This window comes from Bombyx mori, chromosome 8 (genome assembly GCF_030269925.1).
Source record: "Bombyx mori chromosome 8, ASM3026992v2".
In the NCBI taxonomy this organism is placed as follows: Eukaryota; Metazoa; Arthropoda; class Insecta; order Lepidoptera; family Bombycidae; genus Bombyx; species Bombyx mori.
Window position 1 is genome coordinate 9,816,139 of NC_085114.1, and position 12,353 is coordinate 9,828,491.

General features: G+C 34.9%; 1 protein-coding gene across 1 annotated transcript in view; it reads right to left on the minus strand.

Annotated features, from left to right (window-relative positions):
* LOC101746495 (kazrin) overlaps positions 1-12,353 on the minus strand; it is a 137,055-nt gene that overhangs the window by 23,790 nt on the left and 100,912 nt on the right. Inside the window, exons 4-6 of the mRNA XM_012695567.4 lie at positions 4,538-4,781; positions 2,755-3,031; positions 2,057-2,299 (exon numbers count right to left, since the gene is read on the minus strand). Coding sequence (XP_012551021.1) covers positions 2,057-2,299; positions 2,755-3,031; positions 4,538-4,573 — 556 coding nt within the window. The 5' untranslated portion in view covers positions 4,574-4,781. The remainder of the gene's footprint in view (positions 1-2,056; positions 2,300-2,754; positions 3,032-4,537; positions 4,782-12,353) is intronic.

A 12,353-nucleotide genomic window follows, 5' to 3' on the forward strand; every position in this document is an offset into this window, starting at 1 on the left:
TTAATTTTCCGATACATAATGACGAAGCGGGCACGTCCCGATCGTTTCCCTGATGAGAAACTCTGTCGTCGCTTGAAATATTTGAATGAGAAACTCCATCAAAAGAAACAAAATTCAATACAACAAGAAAGTAATACAATCGTTAAAATAAAATATGTTTCTCGCGTATGCTAACGTGAATGCGAAAACTCCTATTGTTTCATATAATTTGTTATATTAACATCTTGAATCATCTTTAAAAATATACAAAGCGAAAGATCCACAAACGAGCAAAGCAATCATGGTACTACTGAAAGTTTTTAATAAGTATTGTTAATGAAAAGTCGCTAGAAGAATTCAATGACAAATTGCAGCATCGTAGTGGAAGTTTCTTTCTTGCAGAGTCGACTGTGCTTGCAGGGTCGGAAAATGAGCTTATTCCCTAAGGCTGCCGACTCATTAGTAACAAAGATATTATTCAGGGGATCACCCTGCAATGTGTGGGTGCACCCACTACTTACAACCCGTATCATTCATATCGTTGGAAATAAAAAAAGGCTTGTTTTGTTTGCACAACCTGCAATTTGTACGTGTTTTATTACTTCACTAGCGACCCGCCCTCGCTTCGGTTCGGAAACATTAAAACACACATGAAACCAAAAAAATTAAATATTTTTTTTTTTAAAAAACGTTGCCTATGTTCATCAGGGACAATGTCGGCTTCTAATGGAAAAATAATTTTTCAAATCGGTCCAGTAGTTTCGGAGCCTATTCGAAACAAACAAACAAACAAATCTTTCCTCTTTATAATATTAGTATAGATTGAACATCAGGAAGAGTTGGATAGGAACTCTTTAAAGGATCTATTTTTTTAATTTAGCTTCAAACACAATCAAAAGAAATAAAGCACGATATGGCCTGGAATGTATTAAATCATAAACTTAATGTATCTTAAATACACCATCACGGATGTGTAATAATTTATTATAGTAATTGGAACCTTGTTGGAAATTCAATGCAAACATCGTTATTAGTTTTAAAAAAAGGTTACAAGCAAACTTTGAATTTATGAAACCCTAATTTATATAATATATTATTGTTAAGTTGGCTCATGAATTTAAGCCCGGCTGCATTAAACTTCCATAAACTAGCAAGAATGTCGAAACTATTAAGGCCACCTTGGCGAATGTCATGGCGCCTTAGCCTGTAACAGCTGCCACGAAGAATTTCTAACTAAGTCCGGAACTCGCTTCATCAGCAATACAAACATGCCGTCTCGACTAGTTACGAACTATTATCTCAGGGATTACAGACTCTCAAGATAAACTGAACAGGTTCAGTTAATACAGCTTGGATTTCACAAGTATTCGTTGCTGTACAAGATCTTTCGCTACATAATTTATAACAAAGAAGATTTTTGTCTTACATTAGTAATAAGTAACTTATTTTGTCATTTAAAATATGTAGAATTTTTTATCCCTGTTTGTTTTTGTGAGACGCGATGATTCGAAATACGAACAGTTAGCTGTAAAAAGGTTTAGGGCGTAGGCAATGAATATTGGTAATGTCTATTTATGGGTTCTGATATTCCAGATGTCTAATGTTGGGCATAGACCTCCCTCAAACCTCGTTTATTAAGAAGAATAAAACATAATATCTCCCGTTTGTAAAAGTATAACATAATACATATAAATATACGTAATATATTTATAAATAAATGGAAAAAACGGATTAATATAATGGTAGGAGTAATTTTGTTTAATGTGTTTATTGCTATGCATTAAAATTAATGTTTATTTTACAAATCCGGCCTGTCGCCATAATTTGTTTTTTTTAACATAAAATACCTTTTAAATTATGAAAAAGGAATATATACCCATTTTGCTTTTCTAGGTTTCCGAATTAAAACAAGTAAATTATGCCAATTTGCAGATTTCGATTTTCATATAACCAAGCTTTTTTTGAGGCATCTCGAATTGAATATTCAGTGTTGATTTGTTTATGTTCCTTCACCAGCCCATACTTCATAAACTAAACACAGTATTAATATTATCCATTACAAATAAAAAACTTTTACCTTCAAGGGTGGCTGTAATATCAGCTCGCGGCTCTGGCCCATCGCTGCTTCTCCCAGGAGAGGTAGCATCAGGCAGAGGAACTTCTTCCTCAGAGCTATCGGCCGGGTCCAGGATATTTCTTTCATTACTGTTACTTCCATTACCTATCTCAGCGTATGTTCCACTATCGCTGCCGTTTTGAGTGGACCATTTCACTGGAGAATCAAGTTTCCCATTGGCTTGGTTTTCTTTGTTGTCATCGTCTAAATTGTTTATTTCGTTAGTCAACCCAATTGTTTGACAGTAAAATCACTATCCTAAATGATCTAATAGAGTTCGCCCAATTGCTAATACTTCAAGATTAATTTACCAATTTTAAACACTCTTTTGCTAGTTTTTTTAAATTCCGCAAAAAATAGATACTAATTTATATTTAAATAATGTATATATTTATTATTAAAAGAAAATCGATTGACAGACAAAAATGGTACTTAACTGTTTTGTTTTTGGCTATTTATGTAAAGATTATGAGGTATATCGCAAATTAGACAGCAATTCAAGGCGAAGAATCGAAACATGAACAAGGAACAAAGTGATGAAGAAATTCCATTGTAAGTCAACCTTATTGATCACTTATATAACCCGGAATGGTAGAGAATTATAATAAATATTACTAGCTATATTGTGTACTTTCTTAAATATCGGAAAAAATAATTACCTATAAAAGGATTATCTTTGCCATTTCTGATCGCTAATCGTGTGGTTCTATTAAGTGTGCCGGCATCTTTGTCAGCGTTAAGAGATCCGTTACGAGGTTTGTCGAGTGTTCCTATCAGCAATCGGCGCTCAGGAGGTATCGGTCTGTGGTCCAAGTCAGATCTGTCCAGGACAGAACTAGCGGGTGTGATGAGAGGATCAGCGGGCTCTGGTTCAGGGTCAGCGTCCACCCTTGTACCCACCGAGACTTGCTCATCGACCATTTTTCGTAGTTTCGCCTGTTTCATAAATAATTAGGTAAATACTGGTAGAATTTGTGATTAAAAAATTGCCTGATAATAAATACTAAAAAAACTATATTAAAATTTCTATGTTTGGTATCATCTAAATTTTGGGAAGGAAAAATTATATCTACCTATAAGTGTATACAGTCAAACCTGGGTAAGTGAGAACTGGATAAGTGAGAAAACTCTATAAGTGAGAGTAATGGCCAGGACCCGTCATTTTAAGCTCCCAAAACCTCTATTAGCGAGAAACAGAAACCTCTGTAAGAGAGAGAGTCGTTTTTCCCTCATGGACCTCCGTAAGTGAGACTGCTACTTATCTATACCTCTATAAGCGACAGTCGAGCTTTATTTATCAATATTATTTAGGAGGAACAAATGACAAAACAAATTACAAATTTAACATCTGCTATTTTATGACTCATTCTTAACTTTTGTGGAACTTCCTACATTGTTTTTGTATTATTTTCTCATCAATATTGAACCTATTCTATTTCGTAGAACTAAATAACGTTGTTATTTTATCGCATTCTTTTCGAATAGACACGTGTTCCTGTGTACCATCCTGTTTGTTGGACTTATTCAGTTTATCGTTAATCAATTATGAAGGAAAGTTCTGTTCTGCATCATGTCAAAACGGAAAATTAAAGTACTGTCATTAAGTGATAAACTTAAAATAGTGAATGCGTTTGAATCCGGAAAATCGCGAAATGATATTCAGACGGAGCATTAGCGAGAAACTCGGGTTAGTGAGAAACCTCTTTAAGCGAGAATGTGATTGTGCTCCCTTGAACTCTCGCTTATCCAGGTTTGACTGTATATAAAAATGAATTGCTGTTCGTTACTCTCACTAAAACTCTAGAACGGCTGAACTGATTTGGCTAATTTTGGTCTTGAATTATTTATGGAAGTCCAGAGAAGGTTTAAAAGGTAGATAAATATGAAAATGCTCGGAATTAAATAAAAATAAAAATTTTGTTTTTCCTTTGATGTGTCTCCCGTCGAACGATTCTTTTTGTTTGTTTTAAGTTTATTTTATACAAAAGCTTAGGTCTTTTATTTATCCATTGAGGCAATACGAAGTCTGCCGGGTCAGCTAGTCGTCAATAAATATAGAAAATTTGGCATGAAATATTATCTTTAGTCATTAATCTTGGGATTAAGCCATCTTTTCCCATTGAATTACTTTACCCATCATCGTTAGACATAATAGTTGTTTAAGTCTGCTCGTTTGATAGCGCTAAGGGATTTAACGGCTACTTTGTAATTAGCGTTAAATGTGCCTATTCGCTTAATGACAAGCATTAGATAAAGAGCCTATGTGAACATTTACGAATGTATGTTACATCGGTTGGTCTCGTTAATATTACAATTAAGTGAAAATCGCGATTTACTCGATCGAAGATAGATTGTGTTTTCCACTTAGCCAACAGTGATGAGCGTTGAAGTGTGGTGCGTGTTAATGTTGCATACTCGGCCTGGTAGCCGCTCTGTACTCACCTGGGCGTCGCCTAGAATGCGGCGCACTAGCGCCATCAGGCCGCCGTGGCAGGCGCTGGCATGCTATCCCCCACCTCCCCTCCGCTTCATGTTTCCTCGCTCCGTGACACCTGCCACACGCTCGTTACTGTTTCTATTCACCTCTAAACTTTCAATACAAATTGAAACTATTCCTCTTTGTCGTTTGGCTCCCTTTGTTCGCGGGCTGCGGGCTGCTGAGTTGATGTACGCTCTTGAGATTTACCTGTAACAAAATTAAACGTTTAATGAAATTTCATGTTCATGAGTACAGTCTTACGTATGTCTCTATTTAATTAAAACGTAATTCAAGTTAGTGTTACAAGATCAAAATTTTAAAAATAATTGTTTTTTTCGGAATCTTCGATTTAAATTAGGAAACCTTTATTTATAGGGAATAAAGGCAAAAAAAAAAACTTTATAACCATTTTGCCTGACCTTGTGTTGTAGTAAATCAAAAGTTTGTTGTTTAACAACTATACCTAACTTAAATTATTTGGGTATTTAAAATGCATTTTACATACAAAAAAATATATACTGGTATTTTGACCAGTTTTCCTACAGTTAAAATTATTTTTACGACTCAGTATCGCATTTATTCCTATCGTTTGGAATATTTTATCGATTCCGTAGTCACGGAAGATTGTTTTTTTTTTTGAATAAGTTTATTAATAATGTATTTACTGTAGTGTAACAAATAAAAAGAAAAAAATTGCAAAGGGGCGGGTTTGTTATTTGGCATTTAACTACGGTAATCCTTTAAAAAAAATTTAAATTATTTGAAAATCAAAGTCTCGAAATGCCGCGAAAGAATGCTTCGAACAATGAATAAATATTACAGCACACAAATAACTTTTATACATTACGAAATCTTAATAACGTCTTTATTAGTTTAATTAATACTTGTATAGTCAAAAATACATTGAAAAAATCATTATATAAATAACCGTCAGCGTCTTCAGCGACACAAAAGACTTGTCTTTGACTAGTCTGATAGCTTCCTTTCGCACCGCCACCTCACAATGGAGCAGAAAAAAGAAAAGGGTTCGTTGATATTGTCCATAACAAGAAAATCCGTCTTCTATACTAATATTATAAAGAGGAAAGATTTGTTTGTTTGTATTGAATAGGCTCCGAAACTACTGAACCGATTGGAAAAATTCTTTCACTGTTTGGAAGCTACACTATCCCCGAGTGACATAGCCTATAAATCTTTTTTGAAAATTAGGGATCTTTACTAAAACTTCAATAATGTAACCCAAGGTGTAAAATAATTACCTAAAATATTCTTTACATCGCATGCCCTGCAAAAACTATTGATGATAGAATAAAATAATGTACTACGACTTTGTAGAACACCTTATTATTTACAAAAAGTGTCGCGACAGCATATGTCTTTGTAGTTATGCCGTAATAAGTGTTCTTTTATTTAAAAAATTAAAACAACGTCAAAATTAAATATCGTTGAAATTTTTGTTAAAGGCCCGAGCGGAGCCGGAGCGGGCCGCTAGTGTACAATAAAACCAGTCATTTATTGAACGTTGAAAAATCTTTTCTCAGATTATTCGCAGCCGGTGCAGATAATTATAAACAAGGCAAGAACGAAATCGCGTTACATAACACGTAATCTTCTACATTATTGAACTGGCATTCGGAGTCGTGAAGAAAAGTCTTTTTTTTTTTAATTTCAGAGCTTTCCTCTGACGAACAGTCAGAGCAAAGGTTTTAAGGCGGTAATTTGTGAAGTGAGGCTTGTTAAGCCCATCCGCTCCAGTTATTGGCCGCAAAATTGATTAAAATTCCAGCCGCGTAAGGGAGACTCATCTACTTTTTTTTATTAGATTGCGTTCAATGTAGGCCGTCGTGGCGAGTTTCTGTTTTTTACTTCTTCCCTATTCTGTGCGGTTCGACTGTGTAACAAGTTCAGTATTCATTCAATTGAAGGGGACGAGTTCTCGAACAAATATTTGTCTTATTTTGAACGGACTTCGTCAAGAAACATTGTAGTAAGTACGTGATCCGGACTCTTCCGAACAACTTATCGTGCGTGACCGGCAAAAAGTCAATAAGCAATTTTGATGCGGGTCCGTTCAGCCCGGAACGTACTCACGGTGACTGCCGACCGCTCGTTTTTCGTTCAGATTTATTCAAACAAAGACAAGATCGAACTTAAAAAAATCTTTTTTTTTTAGGAAATAGTTGTTTATTTTTTATTGCTTAGATAGGTGGACGAGAGCCCACCTGGTGTTAAGTGGTTACTGGAGCCCGTAGACATCTACAACGTAAATGCGCCACCCACCTTGAGATATAGTTCGAAGGTTTCGTATAGTTACAACGGCTACTCCTCCCTTCAAACCGAAACGCGTTACTGCTTCACGGCAGAAATAGGCAGAGCGGTGGCACCTACCCGTGCGGACTCATAAGAGGTCCCACCACCAGTAAACAGTTCCAGTACCAGTTCTGATATACGTCATCGAATACGCGTTTGTACTTAAAACATAGCTTACTTCAATATCAAATAAATCAATTATTAACACTACAGGTGAAAAAGATCATCATGTTTGCATTTCCATTTATTCAGAGTATGCCAGCAGAAAATAAAATCAGACATTGCATTAATGATTTCATGCAGACAATTTCTAATGTTAATAATTATTATGTCATGACACAATCAGAAAATATATTTTATACTATTGACATTAATTGCATGATAAAGAATAAATGTATTATTATGACAAAACCTAACAAATTCTATTTAGGTAGCTACAATTTTAGACAAGTAGCAAACTCGCTACATTATTTTTTACACATTTATCTAGCCATGAATTTGGCTAATCAACCTACTGCTTCTTTTGAGCAGAAAAAAAATATGACATCTATTAATTTGGAATCCGTTCCAAGTAATTTAAATTAATTACTAAGACAACAGAGTTTACCTCTTGCAGTAAATATGATTTATTTGGACACAGCCCATCAACAAATAATATTTCTTTGAAAACAACTGTGATCAACCTGGTGCATCAGAACTTACAAGGTTTGATGGGTAAAGAACTTGAAATTGATTTGTTCCTAGATTATAATAAAGTCAATGTTCTATGTGTTACTGAACATTGGCTTAAAAAATATGAATTAAATTGTAATTTTTAAAATCACCAGGTTGTAATTTCCTTCTGCAGAGAGAATGCTATACGAGGTGGCTCACTGATCATTGTTAATAAAGATTATAAATGTAAGGAACGTAGAGACATTGTGAGCCTCTCTGTGGAACGGATTATTGAAATGGCATGTGTAGAGCTTGAGCGATTCATTGTTGTAAGTGTGTACAGGCCCCCGAATTCGTTATATGATTTTTTTGAAAATATAATGGAACGTGTTTTATTAAAGCTTTCTGTTTCTAATAAACATGTTTTTATTTGTGGTGATTTTAATATAAATTTATTAGAAAATACAAATGCCACTATTAGACTCAGAACATTGTTAAAATCATATAACCTTAGCAATCTATTTTCAGAGCCCACAAGAATAACTAGCACATCGGCAACCTGTATAGATAATATTTTCACAAATGTAAAACCTTTACATAAATGCATTATTAATCATTTAAGTTCAGACCACAGTGGACAATTCTTATCTTTTAAAATTAAATCTGTTTCAGATGTTAATAGTACAAGAAAGCTACCGTTTGTTCCTATTAATATTAGACGTTTGGAGAAGCTTAGAGGTAAAGTTTTGGCAAAAATTCCGAATGTTTGTTATAGTGAAGATCCTAATGTTCATTACATGGATTTATTTAATGTTATTAATTCTGAATTTAGTGCCATCTTTACTTCTAAAACTCTGATCTTACATAATAAAAGATCATTCAATGAATGGGCGACTGTTGGAATTCACAAAAGTAGGCAGAGATTATACGATCTCTATCATGAAAAATCATATAATCATAATAAGTCATTTCATGAGTATGTCTCTAAATATTCCAAGCTGTTTAAAAAAGTCTGTACATTGGCCAAGTCATTGCACTTAGGCAATCTTATAAAAAATGCACCTGACAAAATTAAAATGACTTGGAATATCATTAATAGGGAGACTGGGAATGTCAGAAACAGCAATGCTGAATTAACTTTAAAAATCAATAATCGAATAATAACTTCTCATCAAGAAGTGGCCAGTGCCTTTGAGCACTACTTTGCTGATATCCCAGCTTCAACCACAAAATCTTTAATTTCATCTCCTACCGTCGCCGAATCATTACTGCAAAATCATGTTGATAAATGCAGTGTTAACTTTAAGTTCACAAATATTGATATAAAGGACATAATTGATACTTTCAAGCTCATTAATATTAAGAAAACTGGTGATTTATGGGGAATTTCAATTAATGTTATAAAATCCATTATTGATATAATTGCACCTTACCTTGCTACAATATTTAATGACTGTATTGATGGTGGTGTGTTTCCTGATCTAATGAAATATAGTAAAATAATACCTTTATTTAAATCTGGTAGTACTTTTGACCCCTCTAACTTTAGGCCCATTTCAGTACTACCTACATTGAGTAAAATTTTTGAAAAAATTATTCTGGAACAACTTTTGAACCACTTCAATTCCAATAACCTGCTTCATAACAAACAATATGGATTCACTAGAGGTCGGTCAACTATTGATGCAGGTGTAGATCTCATTAAAAATATTTTTCAGGCTTGGGAAGAGTCGCATAATGCCCTTGGGGTTTTCTGCGACTTATCTAAAGCTTTTGATTGTGTTGAGCATAATACATTGTTGAGGAAATTACACCATTATGGTATTAGGGGCGTTTCATTAGAACTTATTAAATCTTATTTATCCGGAAGAATCCAAAAAGTAGACGTTAAAGGAACCAGATCTTCCGGTGTCTTACTTAATATGGGTGTTCCTCAGGGTTCCATATTGGGTCCCTTCCTATTTCTTGTATATATCAATGATTTACCTAAGTTTATTGAAACCCGTCACGAGGTCGTATTATTCGTTGATGATACATCATTATTGTTTAAAATTAAACGACATTTGGAAGATTATGACGATGTGAATGATGCTATCTCGCGCGTGGTACATTGGTTTAGTGTTAATAATCTGTTATTAAATAACAAAAAAACAAAATGTATAAAATTTACCACACCTAATGTTAGACAAGTTGACACTAATATTACTGTAAGTGGAGAGACACTGGAGCTTGTGGATTCGACAGTTTTTCTTGGTATAACAGTTGATTCCAAGCTGCAGTGGGGTCCTCACATATGCAAGTTAGCGAGTAGGCTTAGTTCTGCAGCGTTTGCGGTAAAAAAAATACGAATGTATATTAATGAAGATACGGCACGCCTGGTTTATTTTAGTTATTTTCATAGTGTTATGTCCTATGGCATTTTGCTATGGGGCAATGCTGCCGATGTCGAAACGATTTTCATCCTGCAGAAGAGGGCTATTCGTGCTATTTATAATATGCACCCGAGGGAATCCTTGAGGGACAAGTTTAAAGAAATCAAAATTCTAACTTTAGCGTCCCAATACATTTTTGAAAATTTATTGTACTTGCGTAAAAACATTGAAGAATTCCCCAGAGTCTGCGATTTGCACAATGTGAACACTAGGAACAAACATAGGCTTGCGTTGCCGGCGGCTCGAATTAAGAAAATAAGCAACTCTTTTAGGGGGCTGGGTGTACAGCTTTTCAACAAGATCCCACTAAACGTTCAACTACTACCTGTTCATAGATTTAAGAAAACTGTTAAGGAACGTTTGTGCAACAAGGCATATTATAAAGTTAAGGATTATTTACTAGATGGCACTACGTGGGAATGAGGCGCTCGCTCCTGGCCTTTTCATTTTTCATTATTATTATTATTATTTTTAATTGTATTTTTTTGACTTGTTTTTTCTTTTATTGTGAATATTTCTATTTATTTAAAAAAAAGAAAATATTTGAGAAAAAACAAAAAAAAAAAGCCCGCTGAGTTTGTTTCGCCGGTTCTTCTCAGGACTGTGGCTTTTTTTGGAACCGGTGGTAGAGTTAACATTGTTATTTGTATTTTGACATTCAACAAGTGTGTCATACTGACATCTAAGTTGAAATAAATGATTTTGAATTTGAATTTGAATTTGAATTGAATGAAAATGTTGCGCTTTCCACGTCTAATTCCAACATTTAAACGACAGCCATTTCTCACTCCGAAGACACATTTCTCCTTTAACGCAGCGGAAACTGGGACAATTTAACGGTGCTCTAATTTAAATCAATATACCTACCTGGCATTTCATTTAGATTTACCTCCTCTCCGTTAGCGTGAAGAGTCGTCACGTCACGGATGCAGTGTTCATCAAAAGTAATTGCGGAGTTTCATTAAAAATCCTAGCACATCCTTCAAGATTTGCATAAAAAGGTCTCGAGGCTTTGAGAGCGAGGCCCGAGGGTTCGTATACATTAAGCCTATATTTAAATGTCACTAAGTTCGGAAAATGTCACGTTTGAAGAACGGAACTTAATACAGAGCATCGTGTTTGACGCTACTTTTGTGTTACATTGGGGCTAAAAGCAATATGTTAAATTGTATAGATGATTCCAATTAAGTAACATCTGTATCATGCAAATATTTTACTGATTAATTTCGTGATTGTTATTTGATGGTTTGAAGGAAAAAACAAAGACCCAAATTGCTACTCTTTTTTTTTATTGCTTAGATAGGTGGACGAGCTCACAGCCCACCTGGTGTTAAGTGGTTACTGGAGCCCATGGACATCTACAACGTAAATGCGCCACTCACCTTGAGATATAAGTTCTAAGATCTCAGTATAGTTACAACGGCTGCCCCACCCTTCAAACCGAAACGCATTACTGCTTCACAGCAGCAATAGGCAGGGCGGTGGTACCTACCCGCGCGGGCTCACGGGCAAGAGGTCCTACCACCAGTAATTACGCAAATTATAATTTTGCGGGTTTCACTTTTATTACACAATGTTATTCCTTCACTGTGGAAGTCAATCGTGAACATATTTTGTTGAGTACGTATTTCATTAGAAAAATTGGTACCCGCCTGAGATTTGAACACCGGTGCATCGCTCAACACGAATACATCGGACGTCTTATCCGTTAGACCACGACGGATAAGACGTTTCGTCTGCCTATAGCACAATAAAAAAAAAGAGTGGGCCGTAACCTCAATCATTTACTATTAAAAAAGGTAAGTCGTCGGCGAAATGGTTTCCATATCACTTACCCCTACGACAGTTTAAAATTATACACAAAAGTACCCTTTCAAAGTGTAATATAATAATGTGAATTACCAAATATCACATGACACAAACAAGCGTGAATCGTCCGGGCTCCAGCGAGGCATAATATAGCTAGAGTAAGTTCTGCGCAGTACTTCGTACCACGTTTGAAAGCTTCATATATTCATACTTTAATTAAAACGAAGTCAAAGCTTTACGACACAAGTTGAAAGACAACATTTACATTAACGTAATGTTAGTTAAAACATAATTTTGAGAGGAAATGCACGATTTCAGTACCGTATAATTTTGTATGTTTGAGATGCATTGCTTCTTTCATTACATTAACTACAAATGGATTAACGATCTAGATGTTGAGTTGCCGAAATCCATACATGCAATACAAAGAAAATATCGCCACAAGCTGTGAAATATTGGGTAGAAAAATTTGGTTGCAGAATATCTGTCCAATCTTTCAAAGAGAAAATCTGACTACACTTGTACGTCGCGTCAAGAATATCATTAGTAAAATCGAATTAAAAATATTGGAATG